Source organism: Xiphophorus couchianus, chromosome 12, assembly GCF_001444195.1.
Source record: "Xiphophorus couchianus chromosome 12, X_couchianus-1.0, whole genome shotgun sequence".
Classification (NCBI taxonomy): domain Eukaryota; kingdom Metazoa; phylum Chordata; class Actinopteri; order Cyprinodontiformes; family Poeciliidae; genus Xiphophorus; species Xiphophorus couchianus.
Window position 1 is genome coordinate 11,595,188 of NC_040239.1, and position 26,105 is coordinate 11,621,292.

At 38.4% G+C, this 26,105-nt stretch overlaps 1 protein-coding gene across 6 annotated transcripts in view; it reads right to left on the minus strand.

Moving 5' to 3' along the window:
* The window catches only part of pde4d (phosphodiesterase 4D, cAMP-specific), a 209,981-nt gene that overhangs the window by 30,155 nt on the left and 153,721 nt on the right, over window positions 1-26,105 (minus strand). Inside the window, exon 1 of one of the 6 annotated variants that reach the window (XM_028033352.1) lies at window positions 20,607-21,514. The exons of 4 other annotated variants lie outside the window; for them this stretch is intronic. In XM_028033352.1, the coding sequence (XP_027889153.1) occupies window positions 20,607-20,695 (89 nt within the window). In that variant the 5' untranslated portion in view covers window positions 20,696-21,514. Of the gene's footprint in view, window positions 1-675; window positions 1,105-20,606; window positions 21,515-26,105 lie in introns of those variants that run through there. One more of the 6 variants, XM_028033353.1, reaches the window with a different exon arrangement.

A 26,105-nucleotide genomic window follows, 5' to 3' on the forward strand; every position in this document is an offset into this window, starting at 1 on the left:
GAAAGTTTTAAAGACGAAGATGTACATAAGTTTGGAAATACACAGAGGCTGCTGTATCAGTAATGCTAGCTGAGTTAACATTACTGCATAGCAATAAAATAAAATGCTGGAATTTCAAATGTCATCTCAATAATTGTTTTGTCTTTGTTTAAAAATAATAAAATACTTTTGCTGCTCTCTTAAAACACAAGGCATGTGCCTCTAACATAAAGCCTCCAATGCAAAAACAATGACCACTAACAGAACAAATACCAGAAAACATTTTGACTGAATGACAAGTTATTTTAGTTTTTGAAAAGAAATCAGAATTAGCTCAAATTGGATGTGATTTGTTAAGTCTTTACAAATAACAGGGATCAGAAGTCAGCCACACTCTGATTGGAGCATCTCTATTTTTCTCAACCTATTTTGCTTCACCTGCTGATAGAAACGCTTGGGTCATCAAAGCAAGTGTATGGTGATGTCAAAGGCAATCTCATCCTCTGACAAAAGAATGAGTAGTGCCTTGCAAAGAAAAAAAAAACACTATTGAAGTAAACAGGAGCAGGATGACAGCATTTAGACCTAAACTGAAAAGAATGTGAATAAAAGTAACTACAATTAACAACAAATAGAAAAAAATAGTAAAAAAAAAAGAAAAATAGAGTTAGCAGATAAAGTTTCTTATCAATTTACCATATCCCCTCTGTGTTCTTCAAAGAGCTAGTGGAGCGAGACCGAGGCTTAAGAATGATACTCATCTTCTGATTTTTCCTTCCACATCCACACAGACGACATGTGTAAACTCCTTGTGTGCATAAAGTCGCAAACACCTTCTCCAGCGAGCCACCGGGATCCCACTGACCGGCCGCCGCTGATCTGAAGCGATCCGGATGGAGCGTCCTTCCCCCAGCTTAGCAGAGTGGTGCAGACCAAACAGTTCTTCACACTGCTGCTCCTCCTGAAACTCTGGTGGTTCGGCAGCAGGTCGGTTTGTTACCCGGCTCTCCCTCTCACTCACTTGCATTTATCTATCATGCCAGAGCAGCATGTGATCTTCCTCTTTCCTAATCCAGCCATGCACTCATTCACACTGCTGCTCTCCTTCCTTAGTCTGTGCCTCCCTTTCAAGTCCATGTGCTTATTTTTTCCCCCCACCGAAGGGCTGAAATAAGATTCCAGTTTCTCAGGACGTACGTGACGGTCTTTCTGTCCCTCTGTTTCCCCTGAGCTGCTGCCTGAGAATGACTGAGTGGGGAAGGGTTGTTTTGGTAGTAGTAATTGTTTAAAGGGCGGGCCTTCTCTTATCCGTGAGCAGTCTTAACAATCATCTCATGCGTCAGTCACTCGGCAACTGCTGTAACCCAAGCGCCAAGCATTCCAACATTCTTTAGAGCCGTGGCAAAGATAGCATAACAGAAGCAGTGAATTACATTAAAATAGAAAAACAAGTGTCCCCCCCCCCCCCCCCCCCCCTTTTTGGTAGAGTAACAACTCTGTGCAGCATAGTGATCTAGGCTAGCAGAAGCGAACTAAGGATTAGCCACAGGAGGAAAAGACAATATGAAACAATACAATAGTTGTTGATGGTGAGAAATTACCAGCCATTTAAAAGTAAAACAAGAACACAAAATCCTCCATCTTTAAATTGTTTTAATACATATTTTCTTTAGAGCTAAACATGTCTCTGTGCAAACCATTAAACGTTTGAGGCAGAGGACCTGTTTTCTGCTGAGATAAGCCTCTTAGAAAAGGCAACAAAGAGTCTAGCACAATATTTGAGGCCATTTATGCTTCACATTTTCAAGTGTGCAGTGTCTTTAAAAAGCAGCCAAGAAAACTCAGAAATCAACCTACTCATCTCCTTCAAGATTCAGTTATTTATTTTTGTTTTGAATTAGGGTAAGAAAGTACATTTTAGGGCTATTTCATAATGTTCAACCAAAGATGTAATTTGTTAAAGTCTGGAAAATTGGCTAATCTTAAAAGCAGGCTTGGGTTCTGTTTTTTCATGTATTCTTGGAGGGTTAATTTATAATTCCATAAATTAGTAGTGTTGGTCATCACCCGTGATGTATTTTTGACAACCAATGATTTTAAAGCAATTTTCCATATTCAGCCCTAGTCTACTTTTAGGATATGTGGTTATAGGACTCCAAGAAATCATGTCTACCAAACACAGGTGACTTGGATTTGTTTTGGTTTGATCTGGAATAACAATTTAGTCCAAACCCGGATCAGAACTTTCTCCCTATAAACAAGATAAAGAATAATCCTAAGTTTTCTTACTGAACAAAAAAAACTATTTTGCTACAAAAATATAAGACACGTCAGCTCCAGATCAAAACAAATAGAAACAGATATTTTAAGAAAAATATATTTCTGTCCTCTTATTTTGAAAGCAGTGAAAATACTTGTCATTAACAGCAGTTGTTATGAGAGGAGGAATAATGAGTGTGTGAATTCAGCAGACTGAAGGCAGAAAAAGAAAATGCTTACAAGGGTTTAAAGGAAAGAATTGCACTAGGAAAGAAGTTTGGCAAATACTGACAGACTGCACAGCCTCTAAAAATGTGTACCGGTAGTTAAAAGCCAGTAGACTTCCATTACTACACATCCATACATACATCACTTTTTTATACTGCATAATTCTGTTCGGATTAAGAACCAGGATTAACCAAACTGGTGACTATCCCAAGAATCATTAGCCAATCTTCACTTGGACAAGTTGACATGTTCATCACAAGGCAATCCACACTTGCACCATAATGGCCAATTTGGACAACAAAACTCAATGTCATTGAAGGAAACTCATGCATGCCAGAGAAACTCCACACAAACAGGCCTAATGTATTATGTTTACACAGTAAAAATGTCTAAATGTTACCCACTCAAGATGATATAAAGTCAATTGCACAAGCTAATGTATTGCTTACAGTGCACAATAGCCAACTGATGTAGATTAGAGTTTTGTGAAAAGGGGGAAACTAATCCTATCACCACAGACTGGAAGCTCCACGTGCTCAGAGAAATGGCTGGAGAACTGTTTACTGGTGGAAATTGACCTCAAATGGGAAACTATTTGAGATCAATTTAGCACAACCAAAAGAACCTAAATGAAATCACAAAAGATCACTGACTTTTTTTTAAACTTTTGTATTACCCATTATTCCCTCATGTTTACTTATACATCAGATGATGATATAAACATTTCAAACTGCTTTAATAAAGTGAACTATGTAAAATCAATCCAACCTGATTCTGTTGAGGCAGAAGATCAGTTATGCACAAATGACCTGGATTTTTCAAGACTTGATAGAGAGAAGTTTCATGCAGTGGGCTTACTGCATAAAATACAAAAGAAAAAATAAACAAATCTGCTTATTTTAAAGTAAATATTTGGAGTTTAATTGATATTTCAGGATCTGGGAGCAGTGTTTTAGTAGATAAGAATTTTACTACTTCTTCTTTGGCCATTCAAAAAACATCCAGGGCTTCAGGCACAAAAAGCCCAGGTGTAAGTGGCGCCTATTAAAAAGTAAGTTATACAAGCAGTCATAATGCTTATGGTGAAGTAAGGCAGACTGATGCAGTTTAGAAATTGGTGACAAGGGGGAAACTAATCCTATTACCAGTCTGCGAATTCCATGTGTTCAGTGAAATGACAACTGTGAAGAACTAATCTCTGGTATAAACTGAGCAAAATGGCAGCCTGTTGTTTTACAGTGAATTAAATAAACCTAATGAATGAACGTAGTTTCTGACTACGGATCACAGTCAGAAGCATAGTTGGTATTGATAAAATAGGTCCACGAAGCAAAAAAATATAGCTTCCTAAACTCAGATTCATTTTTCTTCAGACTGAAAATAAATGTTAATATGTCTGAATGAGCAGTATAGCTGTTTTCTGAAATACAACAGCGCTTTACTAAGATTAAACAAGTACCTTTAAATACAGCTCAGAAACAGGGGTCTAAAATCCTAGGAGTACAATTCAAAATTGAACATGTAATCTGCATTTAATTTGAAGCAATACAGTAAAATCAACACTCTCCAAACTTTTCAACACAGGGACATTCACATAAAGCATGTTTTAACATTGAAGCTGCTTTACTGCCACCTACTGGTTGCTGGGTTATTAGATGGATCTACGTTTTGTACATGCTGAAATGTAATATTATCTCTAGAAATGAATTCACCATAAAATACCTCATGAAGTAAAAAAATACAACTATTTTTTTTTTTTTTTTTTTACATTTGATGCTGCTATGAGCAATAAACACCTTTGCCATTAGACATTAATTGTTCTTTATCTCATTTCAAGTGCTTGTGAACACTAGATTGGACTTTTCCTCCTCTCCATTTCCTTCAGATCAGTTATGAAATATTTTTGCTGGAGCTTTTAGGCCATGCAAAGATAATCTCTTATTCCATCAGGTGGTGTCCAGAAACCTGAAAATATTAATATTTTCGCATTTTAAAATTACCCATCTTAAATTCTTAGCAATTCTGAAATGTTAAATCCAAAAGAAACACATAACATCAAGTATAACACATCATTTTTAAATCATGCTCACTGTACTTTACTATATGTACAACTTTTCAACAGAGCCTTCAGAAAATCTTTAGGTACATTATAAGCTAATTATAGTGTAGAAATAATTTCACAAAATCTCATAAGTAAAACCTAATGAGTTTAAAATGCTTTAGAGACAACAGTTTTTTTCTTGTTAAAACATAAACGCATTACTGCCACCTACTGTTCCAATTAGTTATTGTTATAAACCTAGAGACATGGACTAAGTTAACAGAGTAATTGAGAAAGTTATAGATTTTTTTTCTCCTCCAAGAGCCAGACACACAGATATCCATTAAAGGTTGAAATAAATGGCACTTAGAAAGGGGACAGCACAGATGGCTGGTAAACATTATTGACCAGGTTACATCCATATTTGTATGTATGGAACCGCCTGCCAGTAAAGCAGCATCCAAATACTATGCAGGTGCATATACTGGTGATTATTCATGTCAGACATAGAAAACAGGCAAGAAGGAACATCGAATGACAGCCACTTACTGGGACTGTGGACAACATGTTAGAGAAATGATGAAGGAAAATCAGGCATAATGAGCTCCTAAAATGTATCTTTGAGCTTTAATGGACACAGAGTGGTCTGATGATTAGCCTGGCCTCTGCTCTTTAGTGAACACATGGTCACTTGATGGAACCTGCTTATCTCTCAATTATTACACATTTGGCTGTGCTTTATCAAAAGCTTGGAGAATACTTTGTTTTCCTCACAAAGCACTAAGGAACACAAACGTAACCCTGGACAAAATGACCTACACTTCAGGCCAACACTATGAGTTTTATAAAGCAAACAGCAAAACTGCAGAGTTGCAGCCACCAAGCAACGGCCGTTTACACAACTCTCCGTTCCAGTTCTGTGTTGTCCAGGTAGAACTATTTATCAGCATATTTTCTGATAAGACAGAGCACACATAAACACACACACTGTGCACATAAATACCAGTAATACAAACACACAAATCTGTTTTGGGCACAGTATGAACCGAAAGAATACAAGCACAAAGCGATAAGAGTGAGTTCTTCGATTCTCATTCCTCTTTTATTTCAGTTACCAAATCTCAACTTGTCACATGCAACCAAAAGCCCAATTCCAACTATACTGCACATACAAAGCCAGTTATTTGAAGAATGTTATAGGAAGTTATAGGAAATAGCTTAACAGCATATAGAAATCAGATTAAAGTTTGTTTACTGACACACCTTCCTGCAAATAGTTTTGGTGAGGAGCCATACCCTCTCCTAGAACGAGGTTTGATGTCGATGGGCTTGTTCGTGGCGTAGGGTGAACCATTGGAGCAGGCGTGGCGGTACCGAGCTATCTTCTCCAATGACAGATAATCCGAGTTCACAGGCAAACTCATGTTTTTTCTTAAATGAGTTATATCGCACATGCACTTGTGTGTAGGCTCAGACAAAAGAGGAAGAATAGATGGAGTGAGAAGGCTGATAAAGCCACCTAACTAGATAGGAGGGAGGTGTGTGAGGACAGGAGGAGAAGAGAGGGATCCGAATGGGTGTGACTTGAAACAGAAAAAAAGGAGAAATATGGAGAGTGAGAGAGAAAGATGCAGACAAGGGAGGAGCAAAGTGCAGAGGCAAAGCAAACTAATTTAGATTTTCTCTCACACAGCCACTAAGAGTACTTGTTGACAAAGAAATCATATTCAGTGGTGTACTATAGATTTGGTACAAAGTTAACATATTCAGTAGAATCTTCTGCTTACAAGGCTTTATCAGCATGATAATGGTTACAGGGGTATGAAAATGAAATTAATTACAAAAACAAAAAAGGTTTTGAAAGCCCAAACTAAAAGTTAGTCATGTTTCTAAAATTAGATGTGTGCTAAATGTTGACTGGTTCCAGACATGAAAGCAAAAATAAATTTGAAAAAATTTAAAGTTAACCTATAAAATCACCCCTTTGTAACTATTTTAAGCACCTTTGTCTGATATACCTGAGGATGTCCCAGAGTGATCAGAGTGCTTTATGATGCATGCAGTTGCTTTAGCGCCAGCACTTCTACAAATATCACAGTCAAATACACCGTTTGTCAGGTATCTTAAAAAGTTCCTACATCTTTCCCTCACTTATAAGAAAGACATATTTGGCTGTTTGGAAATGATGGCTTGTGAGGATAAGAGATTTAAAACCTTATGGCTATCAGCAGGAAGCAGCTGACTCCAGGTTTTACTCAAATAGTCTGAATAAGTGACCCGCTTATATCCACTGATTATACTTGTGTTACTTTATAAAAAACAGAACTTCAAAAAGGTGTACAATGAGCAAACAGCATTTAAAAATAATTCTAATTTTAAAAGGTCTTAAAAAATATTCTTGCTTAAGATTTATGAGTAAAAATTAAAATAAAACTGTACTAGGAAATCTAGGATGGAAGGTAAATATTGCTTTTCTACTTTAACAAAATGCAATTACAGTATATCATGTTAGATATTTATGTTTTAGAAGTTTATTGGACTGTGAGAATTTAATAGTGATTATTTTTTAAATTAAAGATTGAGTAAAACAGCAATGGGTGCAAATCAAAAGACTGAAACGACTTCCCCCATCATAAAAAAATCATAACATACTTTTATAAATCTCCTTTTGCGTTTAATATTGTATTCCGTAGACAAACTGAGAAACCTAAGGTTTTTTGGGGTTTTTTTTAAATCTAAAGTTCTTTGAATTAAATCTTCTAATGGTAATTCTGTCTTTCTGTCTGATGTTATCTTTTTGAAGATTTAAAATTATTTCTCTAGCATCTTAAATAGGAGATAATTAGCTTTTTTAGTCCATATAGATGATTAATTTATTCACAATGTTTAATAAAAAACCATCTTAAATTCTTATTCTATGATGAGGGTTAAAATATATTTAAGATCCAAGAAAACAAGTCAGCTTTTACATACATGAAATGAAGCGTCTCAGATGAGCCGGTAATAGCTTTTTTGTACCTTCAGGGGGCAATATAGCTCCATTAAGCATGTCAGAATAATTTGATTTGACATCAGAGCATTTCAGATTTAGATCACACGCTTAAATTTTGATTAGGAAAATGTGTTGCATAAAATTAGTCAAATTAAGAGGTATAAGTAATAATACATGATCAGGAGGGAGATTTTTTCTCTAAGTAATATCATAACTGCTTTATGGCAAATGGTCTTATTTGTCACAGTTGCATCCATGCATCCATCCTAAACTGATAGATCCTGAAGAGTTTCATTCTAAACTGCCAGCAGGTGGCAATCTTTTCCATAGAGAAAACTCAGGTGTAGGTGAGCAACAGCCCAAACCAGGAGCAGCACAGCAGCACAAACACGCAGAGCAGCAAATCTCCTCGGAGCTCCAGCTCCTCCTCAGCTCTGACAGAAGCAACCAGCATGTGACAACAACTCCTGCGTGGACAGGGAAGGCTGTCAAAGTCAAAGATACTCAGACAGATGATGACAACCCTCTCCATACTTCCTGAACATCTGAACACATCAGCTCACCACACACAAAGACACGCCAGTTGGTAAACAGCAAGAATTAGAAAAAACCTTGCTGCAGCATGTTAAATGCACACAGATCATCACACAAACACACTCTGGGACACACGCCTATGTTTGCTCTGCTGCCGAGTCGGCCACACACTGGTGGTTGTACTGACGCGCCGAGACGCAGTGCCAGGCGACTGTCGTCACTCAGACTCCCCCAGGGTTAAAGCCATGAAAGCAGAACAACTGGATTTGAAAACTGAAACCTTTTCACACCAGCTGAGCAGCTTAGACGAAAGGTTACGCACTATTCAAATTATATGAATGATAGATGTGTGCAGGATTATAAATTCTTAATTTTGAAAATACCACATTGAACTATTTGAAATAGGTAAAATAACTACTGTTTAGAGGCTCAGAGCTCTTGGCAACGCTGCAGGCACTGCAAGAAGCCTGAATATGATTACAGTGATTGCATGTTTGTCTGCTGAGTATGTAAATAAGCCAATGTGATGTGATTAAAGAGGGGGAACAATAGAAAGTTAATTGAAATTCAAGGGGAACTGCATTTACTTAAAATAGGACCTGCTCTCATTTAAAGTTTTGTCACTTTGATATGGGCTGCTAATATGTATGTCAAGGAGCAATTTCTCAGATAGAGTCACGCTCCATGCCTGTCTTCCAGCATAGTCCCTCGGCTGGATTCATGTTTATAATGTGGTTGCTATGGCAGAATTCAAAAGGGACAGGTAGGAAGTTACAACCAATGAGCCCTCAGTTGCTAAGGACACGAGGGAAGATTGTGTTATGAGAGATTGAGAATGACAGGGTCAAGGATGGAACAACTGAAGTTATACAATCAGGGCTGACTGTGGAGGGAAATTTGTTTATGATAATGCAAAGCATTGTGGGGCAGGATTTCACATTGGTTTTGGCCAAGAAATTAGTTATTAACAACATTCATCTAATATTGCACAGAGTCCATGACTTACCTGAACTCTATTTATACATCACGCTGACTCAAAGGCCACAGAGCGGTTTTAAGCTGTTCGTCTCATAGACTCAGCCGAGCACAAAGAAGAATAGAAAGCACCTTTACTGCAGAATGAGAAGTGTAGAGAAGTGCGGAGTTCTGAATATCAAACCAACGAAAGCTCTTAGTCATGGCGCACATGTGTATTCTTGGAGTGCTTACACATTTTGCTGCAATTGCTGAGAATACGGCAATACAAAGAGAAAGAGACAGAGAGAAAGAGAATGACAGAGAGGGTGAGAGTGAGAGTAGAAGAGAGCGAGTGTCGTGATGAGTTAAAGCTGAAGAGATGCTGGACTGAATGAATTAGAAAAGCATGTAGTGTGACCGGCATGAAGAAATCAGTGCTACACGCACAAAACCACTTGTGTCAGGATAGACCTCAGAGTGAAATCCACAGCAGAAATAACAAAACCAGCTTGACGATTTTATTTTTGATAATCCAGCATTATGTGTGATCATTATTCAGAAACAAAACCCAAAGGGCTGCAATTTATAGTCACTCTAGCGAGGCACCTCAGTACAGAATGTACTCGAAAGGCAATGTTCTGGAATACAAAAGCAAATCCCCCCACAGACTTGAGGATTTGTGTCCCCTGGGTCAAAAGAAGAAATGCGTCTCTTCTTACTGGTGGGTTACTGCTGTTAATGTGTAAGCAGGAGGGTGTTGATATCCCACAGCCATTTTAAAGTTTAAACAGTGGTACACCAACAGAAGTCACACACACCACCGAATCTGAAAGCATAAGGCTTTATAATCTACTTTAATGACATTTGGTGGTTTTATAATCTGGAACAGTTTAACTCTTTCCAATCCCATGTCTGCTTGCTTCTCTAAAAGCACTAAAATCAAAACAAAGTGAATAAAATCATATTAATATTTAACAGAAAATTAAAGAAATACCTCTGATTACTTAAAAGCCAAATGCCAGGTATATTTGTCAGAAATTCCACTTTTAAAAATCAGTTTATTGGATTCTGGCAAGATAACTTTATATATTTTTTTTAAATATCACCTTTATGTATTGGCCATGTGCGACAGACTGGCGACCTGTCCAGGGTGTACCCTGCCTCTCGCCCAGAATGTTCGCTGGAGATAGGCACCAGCACTACCTCCAGGGTGTCCTGGAGACCCCAGGACACCCTTGTCCCGACCCCACCAGGGACAAGGGTGTTAGAAAATGGATGTATTGGCCATGTGTTTCTGTATTTAACATATTTTCTAATCAAAGTGACAGCTTCTAAACTTTAAATAATATATTTAAATACATATTTAAATAGTAAAATTTTAGAAAAATCAGAAACTTGTGAAAGCAGGAAGCAGACAGTCGTGGACTTGAGCACTTTGCCCAAGAGGCTTTTCCATCGCACACATGCACACATAGCTGCAGCTCAAGTGCACCTCAAGCACATGGTGAAGTTAATAGGTTTAAGTTGGCAGCGGTCCCTGTGATGTCAGAGTAATCCTTCATTAAAACTGTGATGACATCATTGGGCTGCTCGGCGTGTGAAACCTGCATATGGCCACATATTTACAGGCCATGTGGAGGGGGATGCCCTGCCACCTTGCACAAAGAATGCCCTGAACATGTAATCCAGATCAGGCTGTTCTTCAAAACACATGCAGAGTGTACCAGTGTCACAGCAATTTTATGAAATATTCTGGGGTCTGATATGCAATTTAATAAGTATGACTCTGCAGTTGCGTAAACAGCAGTACCCCATCAGTGAGGAGGCAAGTGGAATGGGTCGATTTGATATTTGTCCACCTTAAGTAATAAGTATGTGAACTAAAACTAACAGTGAAGATTGCAGATATACATTCATATTTAATACATTAGAATAATATTAAAAAGTTCATTCATTTCAGTAGCTCAACTCAATAAGTGTAACACATTCTACCGATTAATTACACAGAGACGTATTGATGTATTCAATGCTTTCAAATGAAAAGAAAAAACAATACAACATTTGACATGAGAGCATGAAACAGAGGAACAGGCCAAAGTGGCTGGGGAGAAAGAAGTCTGGGCCTTTGCTTAGGCTGCTGCCCACGACCCGTCCTGCGGAGAGAGTGGGTGGATGGATGGATGGATGGATAGACAGATGGACAGATGGACAGAGTAAATGCTGTTTTCTCACAGGAATGGATATTCTACTATGTTGAATGGGTTTGTAAGCACTGAAAAGGACCTGAAATTTGACCCATTATTCTACCTAAACCTATCTCAACCTTTTCTGCTGTGAGTCAGGGAGCGTTATTCTGAATGAGGCTACAGCCATCAGCGAATACTGTTTCTATGTCAGAGTGCACGTACAGTAGTTTGCAACAGTATTTTGGTATGTGGACAACATCAAACTAACATCAACAAGCTCAGGGTTTTCTAGCAGAAAATTACATCAGATGATAAAATTGACCCATTACAGAATGATCTTTATCAGAAGAAATTAGAGGTTGCCTTGACTGAAAACATGTCTGAATAACATTCCAACATTACATAAAATAAGAAGGCATGTCCCCCTTCTTATTGAGGGACATCCCGTGACACTCAATAAGAAGCTTGCAAGAGACTCATCAGGACTTAATTGCGCTTTGCGTGGGCAGAAAAAAAATACTGCAGAAGTAGTCAGCAAAGTCTATTAAAACCCTGTTACAATGTTCATTTTGGTAATATTTAGTAAACCATAATGTGGCAAACTAGACTGAGAATACCCGAGGAGCTGGAATATTTAATATATTCCATGCACACTTGTAATATAATCATTTTAGTTATTTCATATTCATTATTTGCATTATGCTGGAGGGATTGAGAATAATGTGTAGGCACACAGAAAAAATGAGCAACATTGAGAACCAATCAGCTGTTATGTTTTCAATCCAATGCTGTTCAATTTTGGAGAACAAGAAGCCGAAAAGAGTGCAAAAATACTGCAATGAAAAACATGTATTTATATCTGTGTGTTTATCTGGTTAAACTAATGAATTAAGTTGTTCAGTGTCCATCCATCCATATTATGTAGCGCACAACACCGATGTGAGAGTCTCTCCTACTGTACAGGAGATCACAATTAGGATCAGTCAAGCAAGGCTGCAACGATAAGGAAAATCATGCAGACTAGAAATCGGCCATAAAAAGATCAAATCTACTGCACTTAAATGGAATGGACCAATGATGATCAGTGGAATCAGCTAAATTCAAAGTCAAACCATCCAATTTTGTGTATGAGCATAAGCTGAAGTTATAAGCTAGCAAAAGTCCATAATATTTCTAAATCCGGTGAAGTATGTGTGTGTATTTGAGGGGACACCCTCTACAAGCCTAAGCCTTTTAAGTCTCTTTCTATGCCTCCTCGTACATGCTGTCGTCATCATGGCAATCCTAATCCCCACCTTCGTCAAAAACAATTCCCTCATGAAAATGAACAGCGTCATGTCGGTGTTTTTCTTCTTGTAAGAGATAATTCCCCTTACATTTGTGATGCTCTGGGCTTCATGTCTGAAACTTGCATCACAAGGGAGGTGGCCGAACAAAGAAGAAAACAGGTGACCAAATACGTGTTGAATCAGTCAATTTCTTGGACAAGCCAACTGTTTAGAAATCGGCATTTGATGGGGGTTGCTGTTCAAGCTTGAGGCTTCTATAAAAAAAAAAAATCAAAGCAGGTCCAACCTCTCCATTTCACCTTCTTACAAAAAGCAGGGAGTGACACAGACACCAATCATACAAAGTTTATGTTAATGAAAGCCCCAGGACCTAGGCCTTTGCACTACTTTAAAAAATAAAACAAACACAAAAAAACAAACATATTTTCATTTCTTTACAACTGAAATAAAACATCTAACCACAGGAAACTGCTTGGTTTTATACCTGGAAGGAACCTGAAACCATCTGGGTTCAGGACAAATGGGGACGGACAGTGCTGCACTGTAAGGATATCTCATGGCTTCTTTTGATTTTCCATCAGCACACTTAAATGTCAGGAAAATTTGATCCCTTTTTAGTCAGATAACAAAGAAACTGTTGTTTTTAACCAATAAAAGTAGGTTAACAACTACATAAAAATATATTACAGGTAAAATACCTTTTGCAAGGGATATTTCTAACAAAAAAGGGGTGCAGCACAATAATATTTCTCAACTAATGAAGTGGTGTATGTTTGGTTTAGCACTGTCCAGTCATTGGATATGGTCTTTAAGACAGTTTGTGATTAATGAAACATTTAATCCGTCAAAAAATAAATTCCAAAAGGAAGCATTTGATTTTGTTGTGGGACATTAAGATCACATTTTGGCAATGAAAACACAATCTATGTACTCATCAAACTTGGACTGGATTGTTGTATACTAATTACAAATTTTGAAACCATGTGTTGTGATACTTTTATGGTATTTCCATCCATGCATTGTCTATACCACTTATCCTACTGTTGCCTTTCAATCATCCTGAATCAGTCCGCCCATTTTCCTCTGACGTTGAGGCATTATTCGCACAACTGCCACTCGATGGATATTTTCTCTTTCTCAGACCATTCTGAGAGATGATTGATGTGAAAATCCCCAAAGTATCTGAGCTACTCAGCTCTATCCAATAAATGTGCCATGTTTAAAGTGGCTTAAATCCCCTTTCTTCCCATTCTGAAAATCAGTTCTAAAGTCATCTTTACCACATCTCGATGTCTAAATGTGTTGCTGCCCTGTGACTGATTAATTCAATGTTTGCATTAACAAGCAAATGTACAGATTTACCAAAGAAGGTGCCAAAGAAGTGTATATAACATTCAAGTTTTTAACTTTCTCCTTTAATTAACAGCAACACTTGTAACACCTACTTTCGATTTCTACCGAGCTATCAGACGGACCACCAGCTAACCCCCTAGCCTCCAGCGCCTGGTTTCCACACTGTGTTCTTATTGATCTGTCCATCTTGTTGCCTCCGTCCTGCAGATAAGACCATGATTGAATACCCTGCCCAGCAGCTGCTGTGCAGACAGAGACAGTGGCAACTTAGGTGACTAAAATTGAAATGAAATTGATATTTAAAATGATCCCAAAGCCCCCTGAGGGTCTTTGTCTGGAACCGAAGCCCTTGTGTTCATTTCATATGCATTCCAGTGAGGCAGTTATGTAACTATAGTGCTACATAGTTATGCCCATTAGCACCACTCACACTGCTAAAGCACATCCAACACAGGTCTTTCTGTTTTGTGTTTATTAATTATGATAGGTAAAGACAGAATGGCTGTAAGAGTTAAAGTGCGCTCCAAAGTGAATTCAAAGGAAACAACCTATGCACTTTTCTTTCATTTCAAGCAAAACAAGTAATGTAAAAGTAAATATTTCTAAATGCCAGCTGCATCACTGAGTTGATGACAAATATGCACAAAGGTTAACTTATTTTATTCAGACGACTGAATAAAATAATATGCTCGGTTATCTCTAATACGCTCAGTTATCTTCATAATCCAAAAGCTGCGTGTGTTTGGACTACACTGGTCTGCCAAAGCTTGTTTTTGGCATACTGAGCGAGGATAACAGAGAATGAGGACAATCCTCATTCTGCACTGTAGCTCATCTGATAGGTTTCATGGAACACATGAGAAGTGAGAAAGATGAAAAACAAGGGAAATCTACTGTAGTGTAAATAGGTGGCACAAAAACACAATGTGAAATCCAAGAGAAGCAATGTGTGACACACAAATTGGATGATGAAGCAAGCAGAAGGCTGGGACAGAGAGGAAGGATAAGCATGCCAGTAATAACTGACTCACTACTTGTATGAATTAAAATAGAAATAAATAACACTGGACAAACAAAGAAATGACCATCAGTGGGAGTTAAGAACTAAGTGTGAAATGGTGAGCTGATTGTTCATTAGTTCAAAGAAGGGAATGAATCAAAGTCCAAAAGGGAAAAAAAAGGTTACAATCTGAACAGAAGTGACTATTGAACTGCAAGCACATCAACAGGGGCATGCCTGATATGCTTCAAGTATTTTCTAAATCAATTTAACACTGCAATGCTTTGAGAAAAAACAAACCAACAAGAGCTTTCTTTGCCTTACTGAATAAAAAATCTCACTGACTGACGCTGAAACAACTTACAAATATTATTTTGAAAGGGTGGTCACTTGACATGCTTTAATAATTAATCAGCACCAGACCCACTTATGTTGTAAAATAAAATAGACTTTGACAATAATTAAGATCCCCAACCTGTCAGGAAAAATTGGAAGATGCTCAATTCCCTTTAATAAGCTCTGACTCGTAATCAGCAGATCAAATATTGAAACATCTTTTTTATTATTATTTACAAGATGCATCAAAACTAAAATCTCCCACCATTTATAGTGTGTTAATCAACCAACTGCATTTATATTGAAGCACTTTTCTGAGGTTAATAAAAATCTGGTAAATAAATAAATATATATACATATACAGAATCTCAAAACTCAATTATCAAAGGAAGGTAGTTACTACAAGTTTTTCAGTCAGGTTTTGTTCCTGTAGTCTAATTTTCACTGTAAAGTGCACGAGTACCTTGTTCAACATGTACAAGAACAGCTCTTTCATTCATTGTGAACATGAGCAAAGCAGCAGGGCTAATGTGAGAAAACGAAGTGTTAAAAAAAGGAATGTGTGGAGAAGAAAGGAGTGTTAGACTGTGTGGCCTTTTCAGGTGAGGTGAATTGCTAGCACCCTTAATAAGACTGTGTAAGGCAGAATCTCCCCTGCACAGCAGGCTGGCAGAGATTGATGCTGGAAGTGAGCAGCAGACCTGTATTTCATACCCACACATGCACACCCATAGCTCATGGAGTGAAGGGACAACGGTGACTGATGAGTGCATCTCCCGAAAACTGACAGGAAGTCTCTGCCGTCCCCAAACAGCAAATTTTAGAATCTCTGCCTCGGTTACGACACAATGAGTCGGAGCGATAGAAAGCAATCTAAAACCCAGCTGAGACTAACCCATCGGAGCTGGAATCAATGACAACGCACCATGGGAAAAGCGTCAAAGAAATGAGATAAAAATTCCATGTGTCTTGTTATCTAATAGATAAAATACATCTGAGGTAGCGACTGCTGGGGCCACCAGAAACAAGGAAGGGTGAGGGAGAAATGAAGTAGAGAGAATAAAATCTGAAGTTCTTAAACACCTTGCATACAGCAGATTATCACATCCCAAACCGTCATATTTCCACTGAATCCACTCATGCTACAAGACTGTAGTAAATAGTAGAGGACGGGAAGAGAGAGGAATCGTGCAGCAGAGCATCTGCAATCTTTGTTCTAAATATAGCCTCTCCTTTTCCCTCTCCCCGCTCTCTGAGGCGCTGGATTCACTTAAGTGGATTTACTACACAGACTTTTCATCTCCTTTCTGGTTAGTGTTTAATGAAGTTTAGGCAATCATACATCTCAGTTTGTTCATTGCTCAGCTGGAGGCAACACCCAGTGTCAGAATGTGGGTTGAACTGTTACAACATAACTAAAAGCCAGTGTGCATCTGCATTATTCATGGAGACTGTAGTAACTCGGAATCTTTATTAATATTATTAAGCATCAGCCTTTCCATTTTCATCCTACTAATAAACAGCTGTACATTTACGTAGTGATGAAATGAAATCAGTGCATTACAGAAGGTAACTGCTCCTGTGTCTGATGAAGCCTGTAAACTAAATACCAGTTCTCTGTTCTAGGAGTGTAATGGGAGCTTGTAGAATAAGGCTTTGCAAGACTAAAACATCGTGATAGCTTTTATGAAAGGGGATTCAGTCTCACAAAAGCTACTTAATTGATGTCAACATGATTTTGTGTAATCTTAGATTGGAGCATATGTTTGGAACTCTTATTTTGTAGTAAGAAAGGAAGTAGTACTGTGGTTTTGAAAGTATCTACAAATAAAACATCTCAACCGGCTGCCTGATCAACACTAAAAATCTATCTCCAAACTTTGCTTGGCAGGAATTTAAGTATTTTAGGGTATCAAGTGACAGACAAAGTACAAATGGTTTGACAGTGGCAATGAGAATACACTGAGTGGCTAATAGTTGGATGCTAATCAGGAACTTCTTCTTTTTCCTACTAATCTCGATGGCTAATGGTGTATTTTCTTAGTAATAAGAAATCAGATATTTCAAGTTGCCATATATAAATACAACAAAAAGTCAGAATTTCTGTAAAGTCTGAACTCCAACAGGGAAAGTCGGTGGCCACAGAGCAGCAACAAATACAGAGTCTATGGTTCATATACATATAACCCCACATCAAGCCATTAAGCAGAGATTCTTTGAAATACAGTTTAGAATTGTAAAAAAAAAATAGGCAGTTTATTTCTAAATTACTTATTTATAAAATTCACTGAAGGCTGCCTAGAAAACTATTGTAGATGCTGCAGCCAGAACAAACATACAAAAACGAGAACAGATACTTGTCTTAGATTGGAGCATAAAACATTTGCTTGTTAGAAACCTTTAAATAACATTGGCTTTTCCCAAAATGGGCCTTTTTCTTTCCACTTGGCATTCGCATGGTCCAAACTAACCACTGGAGTCCCCAAAGCATGTTTCTTTGTGTACATGGGGAGCATAAAACAATGACCAGAAGTCTTCAAGTTCCCAGATGAAATCCAAAAGGGCTTATATATCATAGTTATTTTGTTCTGTTTTTAGAAGTTATCAGGCTTTGCCTAATTTTATTTCCCAGTGCATGGTGGTTTTTAAAAAATAGCTTTTTAATTAAATTTGGCCCAAATTAGCCAGTACTTAGCTGTTTACATGCTACTATCCCTAATAGCATGTGAATTACTAAGATTACATGCAGTTTATGTGCATGCTAACTGTATGCATATAAAAGAGCATTAGCAGTCCTTTTGCTGATGTAATGTTTTTATTTGTTTTAGGAGTAAATGTTTGTAAATCTGAAGCTGTTACAAATATTCTGTATTCATAGTATAATGAAGGATCATGTTTATCTTTGTGTTATTTTAGATTTTAAATAAGAGGTAACCAAATGTAAGTAAACTTTTAATCTAGAACTCACATAAAAATGTCTGCATCAAATACTGGGAATGTATAATATATTTTAGCTAATCCACAAACCTTGTTAATTAGATATGACAAAATACAATGTAAACAACCCAGTTGGGATCAGCTGACTAGTGTGTAAATATTTTGATTTTGTTCACTTCAATGTACCCGTTTTAAGCTTTGGAGTGGCTTAAAAGGTCAAATTTAGATAAAGTAAATTCAAAGCTGAGTGTAAAAATAACTACAATGCTCTACTGTTGTGAGGCTTGTTGAGACACATAGAGGGCAACGCGTTTCAGAGACAACTGTTGTGACCATCTGAACTTTGCAGCCCCTGCAATGGTTTCTTTTTTTAGCCTTCAAAAGCTTTACCTTGCATATTTATGTGCATAAGAGTGCATATACAAAAGCATACTTTAAACTGAAATAAATTCTATCTTACTGTAATCCTTATGATCTCTTTCCTTTTAGTGCCGCACAGAACAACACAGGTCTGACAGAGAGTAAAGGATGGGTCCATTATCAAGGTGCAATGAATAATACAAGTCTTCCTGAGAGCTCTTTTTTCACTTGCACACACACATCTAAAAGTCACAAGGCTAATAGATTTACTGTGTAGAAAAAAAATCATTCCAAGGTCTGAAGGAAAGTCTGAGAGCCCGATCTTCAGTTTCTCAGACTAATGCTTGCATCTGAAATTTTTAAACAGGACTGAATAGTTATTTGCAACTAGGCTGCAAATAACTATTGCAGTTATTTGCAGAACTCAGAATTCTTCTGAGTTAGAAGAATTCTGAGTTAAAATTCTTCTAACTCAGCTACTAAAATGGGGATACTATGTATTTTCCAGGCACATTTTATAGCAGCATCAAGTAACTATGTTACTTTCAGTTGTATAAAAAAGTATGTATATATAAAACATAACTTACAAGAAATTTGACTTTGAAATTTGGCATCTGTCTCTTTTTAAAGTTCCTGCTCTTTCTAACTATCAAAACAATGTTCCTCCATTAGGTCGTTTATAACCATTCTTAGGAGCATTGGATGGAGAAGTAGTTTGTATGTTGCGCTCAGTTCCACCAGGTGCTAATTGCTGCTAGAGCTAGTCTGGTGGAGCTGAGTGGGGAAGGTGTAGGGGAGGGGAGGTGTAGAAGCTTGGCTGGAGACTGCAACTTCAAGGAGCTTTGCAGACATCTGTGGCGGTTTGTGGGAGCAAGATTTTAGGCACCTCTGAATGGCTGCCATGGGATAGTCAAGGATTCCTCAAACACATAAGGCAACACTCTAGGCATGTTTCTGATGAGAGGATGTTATTATAACATGATGTAAAAGCTCAAAAAAGTCAATTTCACATAATAACCTCTCCCTCCTCTCATCCCCCACCTTAACTACATATCTGCTGACTGGTAACTACATCTTAGAGTTGTTATTGGTGACTTTAATCAATGGTTATATCTGCAAGAGCAAACCTACATGTTGAAATAAAATAATTCCATGTTTATGAATTAAAAGTTTCCTTGCACTCTACTTCCATAATAAAAGGTCAGTTCTCTTTCTGTCTGTCTCTGTGTGCTGTAGTAGGTCTGGCTGGCCATGCTTATGCTTTCCACTCTTCCTAGTATAGCTCAGTGGTGGAAAATTCAATAAACAATGCCGTATAAAATATTAAAGCCGCAATCTGCTCAGCTTGATAGAAAGACTTCAAACCAATAACTGGCAAAACTGTACATGCCCTTCTCTGCAATATGAACAGATGCCCCAACCAAATCAGGAAAGAAAATCTGCATCACATGGTGTACTTTAACAAGAGATGAGTGTGAGTCTAAGGAGAAACATAACAGGAAATTATAGCACAAGGCTTAGGGACAGTCATAACAGGTAAAGGAAGTTTACTGCAGTTAGGATAAAAAGCTGACAGCTGTGTGAGACAGCAACAGCATCAACTTGTTTAAGGAAATGACACTTGGCTGGAAACCCTTTGCAAAAACTCAACTCACTGGAAAAACCATGTTAGGAATACAAACAATATCCATGTCCCAGCATCCCCTCTATCTGACGTCACTGGCTGCTTTGCGTCCCGCCCAGTTTACAACACAGCTGAAAGACAGCTACTCCCAGTATGTATGTACCAGCCTTAAGAAGAAAAACCAACACAGGACAGTCAAAACAGTGTGAAAACACATTAACTAAATATCCTCCCTCCCCGTAACAGCAGTGTGCTGTTGCATTACAACACCACGGTGTGCTTTTGCTTGCTATTTCTGAACTGCCTTTAAGTTTATGGATCAACTAGAGCATTTAGTGTGGGAGAAAATGACAGGAAATGTCTGGCCCATTTAACAATAAATTTCCTTGAATACATGTGAGCTGAGCTTGGGAAAAACATAAAAGGAGAACAGGGATGGGCAAGTCACGAGGGAGCGCTTCGCATACAATTAAAACAAGAAATCGCCATAGAGTCCCACAAAAAGTATTTCACTTGTTGCTGTAAACTTACCATATCCACGAGTGTCGTCTGACCGGAAACTGACTGAGGTGCATCATGGACCTGTCACAGCGAAGACCTGGAGATTGTCCCGGCTTCATTCCAGAGCTGTGTCAGGAATACCCTGCACCCTTGGAGCCCCTCTTCTACAAATTAAAGTTTTCTATCTATAGATCATGCCCCATGCTATCTGCAGACCCCTAAACATGATAAAGTGTTCCATAGTTGTGTGAAGTCCTCCTATGTGATGCATTCAGACCTGTCCTTGAGTACAGAACTTCTTGCTTCTTTTGTTTGGTCCTATCATCATTAGAAGAAGTTCCTACTTGTCTCTCAAAAGGCAATCTTTAAAAAAAGTAATAATAAAGCACAGCAGAATCCATAAAGAAGTGAGAAAAAAAGCTGAAGTTGAAGTATGAAGACTTGAGCCTTGCATGAAGTCAGTTTCTAAGTGAAAGTGTCAGCAGTGTCAACAGGCAGGCGGCCACCCGGCAGGACCAACTAAGCTCTCCGGCCGCTGCTCTTTTTTCCGTGGGATTCTTCCTGCAAAGGCTTGGAAATTACTGTCCCACATCCACATGGTGAACTGGTTCAGGGACTCATTCTTAGCGTAAACATTCCTTTTCCTGAAAGCCGATGACGCCGGTAGGAGAAGGCAGCCACAGTCGCAGCAGCATGACAGAGCATGTTGCACACAGAGAGTCAGTCACACTCACAGGTTCGCTTTCACACTCTCAGCTCTGCCACCTCACCACCCCTTCTTTCTTTGTCTCTCTTGTTTCTCTCTGCCTGTCTGTTCTGCCCAGGGAGGAAATTCAGAATGGAGGAAGGGAGTATAAAAAAAGAAAACAGTATAGCGTCTCTTCAGTTTCTCTCTTACTCTCTCTTGACTTGCTGCTGATCGTCTTTCTCGCCTTTCCTCCCTCCTCCCTCACCCTAGTGGGATGTCCTGACTCTGTAATAGGTATGCCTGTTGTACTCAGTAGGCTAAACCTAATGATCCTCTTAAGGCTTCATTCAGAGGAACAGGTCTGCACAAACACAATTTGCATAAACAGAAGAGTGTATACGGTAATAAGAACAGACTTTCCTGCTCTTTCTAACAGCCTTCCATTGTCATGACAACAACTTCTCCTGTTCATTATGTTAGTCTGTCTTGTTTTTATGACTCTGGGCAGAACTAGTCTGTCTCTGGCTTCTGCATGCCAGTCTGTGAACCATGAAATTTCAAACCACACAATGCAAAATTTTTCTTTTTTTTTTTGTTCTAGTAAATGCATCAGAGTGTAAAACATATAGTTGACGCATGTGTGATGAAAGCAAGCGGGGGTTTTATGAAGGCACGTTTGCTTCTCAAAACCAGTTAAACTGGATGCCTTTTTTACTTGCAGCAACCTCATGAATAATTCTGCTTTTACACATGATGACTGTGCATATGTTGGAATCTGTTTTTGCATATCTGACTTTTCACTCCTTTCTAAGCATGTGTGTAGAATGAGACTGGAATTGGCAAGGATGCTAAGAGTCGAGGTTGGAGTTACCACTCCCAGGTTGTGTCTGAGTGTGCGTGTTTCTTATTTAAAGCCAAAGTTCCAGTCTTTGTGGTCTGAAAAGCAGGATCCAGCGCTGCTTCTTGCACACATCCTGCCTAGCACACACGTCACCAGCTTCTTAACTGCTGCCAAAATGTCCAGCCACCTCACCACCCTCTGTATAAACTGGCACCTTTCAGTTAAACCACCATGAGTGGCAGACATCAGAGAGGTAAACTGTGTGGTAACTTAAGACAGGAATGAGTCAGTTTGGGTGGGAGGTATGCAGTTAAGTCACTGGACTTCACACCTCAGGCATAAGAAAATACAAGGTAAACTGAGTTCACTGATAAAACAAAACCTTTAACAAAAGTGAGATCTTGATATCTGTTGTTGGTTTTATGTTTGCAATCAAGTCAGCCATACCGACAAGATGCAAGATGCTGATATGTGAGCATTTTTACAGTCACTGTCTTTTTCCTTTTCCTTTCACAACTATTACATGTCTAAAAGACATTTTACTAGATACACCTGTTTAGTATCAAGTTGGACCCCTTCTACCTGCAGACCTGCCTTAATTACTTGTGGTACAGGTTCAACATGTTCTCTGAAACATTCTTCCAAGATTTTGGTCTGTATTTACATGGAGTTTTGTAGGATAGAGTATTATTCTGCTGGAACTGTCAAAAAGGAAGGGTCATGGTTGGCTGTAGTGATTAAATAAAGCTCAATTGGTACTAAGGGGCCTAACGTGTACCAAAAAAAAAATCTCCTACACCATTATACCACATGTACCAGTCTGAGCGATTATTATAAGGCCAGATGGTGCTTCCTTATAATAAGGAAGAACCAGATGCTTAAGGATTATAATAAGGAATAAAATTCCTTATTATTTAGTTATATGCACACAATAACTAAACTCTTCAGATAGGCTCTCTGGTTATAAACAGGGTTGAGAACAGGGTTGTAGTTTAGTCCCAACCTTGAACCTAACATCTGAATGTTGAAGCTGAAATAATTATCAGACCAGGCTGCAGTTTTATTATCTGATATTCTCCAGTTTGTGTGAGCAGGATTACATTAGAGCCTCACTTTCCTGCTCTTGACTGTCAGAGGTAGTACTCAGTGTGGTTAGGTCTCTTCAAGTACTCAGAACAACTTGTAGTTTGAGCCGAGGATCAAGATGACTTAAGTGACTTTGCGTGTGGCATAGTTGTTGCTGCCAGACAGGGTGGTCTGAATATTTTATAGGCTGCTGTTCTTCTCAGATTTTCATGGACAAGCATCTATTGGGTTTCCAGAGCATGGTCTGTATAAGAGGAGATATCTAGGGAGTTGCGGTCATGTAAATGCCATGTCCATGTCAGATATTTGAGGAGAATGACTAAACTAGTTTGAGATGATGAAATGGCAACAGTAGCTCAAATAATTGCTCTAACCAATACCATCTCAGAACATACAACATGTTGAATGCTGAATGGACAACAGCAGCAGTTTACCACATTGAGTACTGCGACTTGCCGATTCTCTATTTGTGCTAACAAATGATGACAAATGGAGATCTAATAAAGTGATCATTGATTCTGTATAGATCACTTTGTTCTGGGTTTTCCAAATCTGGCTGGATGTTTTTTCATCGTTTCCGGATGTTCATGGTACAGTTGTTTTCTTTCTGTCATTTGACCTACTTTGACAGTTGGACTTGCATATACTGCTTCAGCTATGTGTAGCAAATGAAGCTGCACTTAGCTTTAGTACAGCAGCCTTTAGTACTAGTTTTATATGTTACAACCTTAAAAGCAAATGAGTAAGCAGGGGAACAAATCTTTCTGGAAGTTTGATCTACACATGATTAACTGGAAGTCAACAAACATGCACACAATAACTAAACTCTTCAGGTAGGCTCTCTGGTTATAAATAGGGTTGACATGAGGATGGGGTGTAACTCAAATTGGGATAATATTCTAAGGAAACATTAAAAGGATAAATAAATAAAAACACTCGAATAAAGACTCAGACAAGGACTCTGCATCCACAGTAGATCTCATCTTAATCTGTCATCTGATTAAGAGGAGAGAACATCTTTATCAGAACATCCCTTTAAAAATGTAGCAAAAAATTCTTCATTTGTTTCCTAGACCATATTATTAAAACCATCTCGCATACAAGCTGAGTGCACACAGTATGTTTCAGTGCAACTGTATGTGCCAGTGGGTGGTATTGCATAACTGCTGTTGCCCCTTGTGCTGCTCAACACTTGTAAGCTGTCACAACTCATCCTGCAACCTGCGTGAGACCAAAGAATAGAGGAAAAAGTCAACTGAGGAAAAATCTGAGCTTCCAAACAAACAAAGGATAAAGAAAGCAAGCATCAGGGAGATGAGGGAGAAATGGAGAGCGAAAGAGTTGGAGGTTGTTCATGAGTCTTTTGAGCAAGATAAAAATCAGTAAAGACAAGGAGGAGATGGAGGAGCGACAGTGTAGAAGCAGCAGAACAAGGGGAAGATTTATGAACAATAAAAGTAAATGCAGCTGTGATGGAAGGACACAGCAGCCTTGAAACAACAATATGTTCCCCAACACAGCTAACATCGTAACTTATAGCAACCATAAAGTCGTAGAACAGCATTAACCTATCAACATCTGTGACCCCAGCTTGTAAGCACACAGATAGTTTCCATCCAAAAAATATCACATCATACTCCAATCAGGGCAGTCCTTTCCATTACATTACCACTCTGTCTGTGTAGCTCGGACTCAGGGGGAGGGGGCCGGATTACACAGCGGCACAAGTATACATCGATTTCATGTGTACTGACATTTAGCAAAGTACTTTTCTTCATTTTTCTGCAGATCGATTGTCCTGAGAACACAGGCTGAACGCCCTCTGCAGAAATGGGTCCAGCTAAGCCCTGCAGCAATACCATGACAGCTGCAACTCCTGCTGCTTGCAAAACAAAAACATTATGTATGCAATGCTTTACATGACAAAAGCTTTCAAGGCACATAAAACTGGCAACACAAAATTGTTACAGCTACTACGAAAACTAATCACATTATCAAATTGCTGTTCATTAGCAGATTAACCAGAGAATAAATCAATCACAACAAATGCACTTAGAAACTGTAGTCAATTCATTATCACATTAGAATAAAAATCTTACATATTTAGCTACTGAACAACCAAGAAAGTCTCACAGACTGACACAAAACTAAACCTCGTGCAATTATTCCCCTGAGGTAGAAAAACTGCCTATCAGTCAGCATGTTGCTGTGGAAATGCCTTGGGCCTGGTCCTCCTCCTTGCCATTCACAGATGGTAATGCAGTGGCATTTCAGCAAAAGGTTAACTCATTCCCCCCTTTTCAAATCAGATATTTGTAATTAGATCCCCACATCTAATAGGAACATGGTGGCTTCAAGGGCCATTCTGTAAAATGTGAAGAATGTTTAAGTAGAGAAAAAAAAATTACTCACTCATTGAGTTGAGAGGCTTTTCTGACACTTTGATTTTAAAGTGGGCCAAAAGACAGTGAAGGAGGGGATTAATTCATAAAAAAAACTGGTACATTAAAGCTCAGTGTGAGCTGTGAGTGGTGTAGCTACAGAACATAAGCTGTGCACATTCAGACGGACATTGGAGAATCATAAATGAAACAAGTAATAATATACCCCATAAATATAACCTTTTACAGCAGAGTGGCAAGAAGATTGTTACATTTTCTAAAGAAGGCTATGTCTGTCGCCACAGATGGAGGAAACACAAAGAATGTGCAAAAGTAGGTCTGATGGTGTTTTCCTCAGATGAGACAACCCTGTACAATTTTGGCCAACATGCAAAATAAGCCCTAAACATACCACCAGCTCTGCAATGAAACGGCTAAATAAAAGGAGACTCGTGTGTTAGAATGGGCTAGATTTAAATTTAATTCAAAATTTGCGGTGATTGTGTGTGTGTTATAAAACATAATAGTCAAGG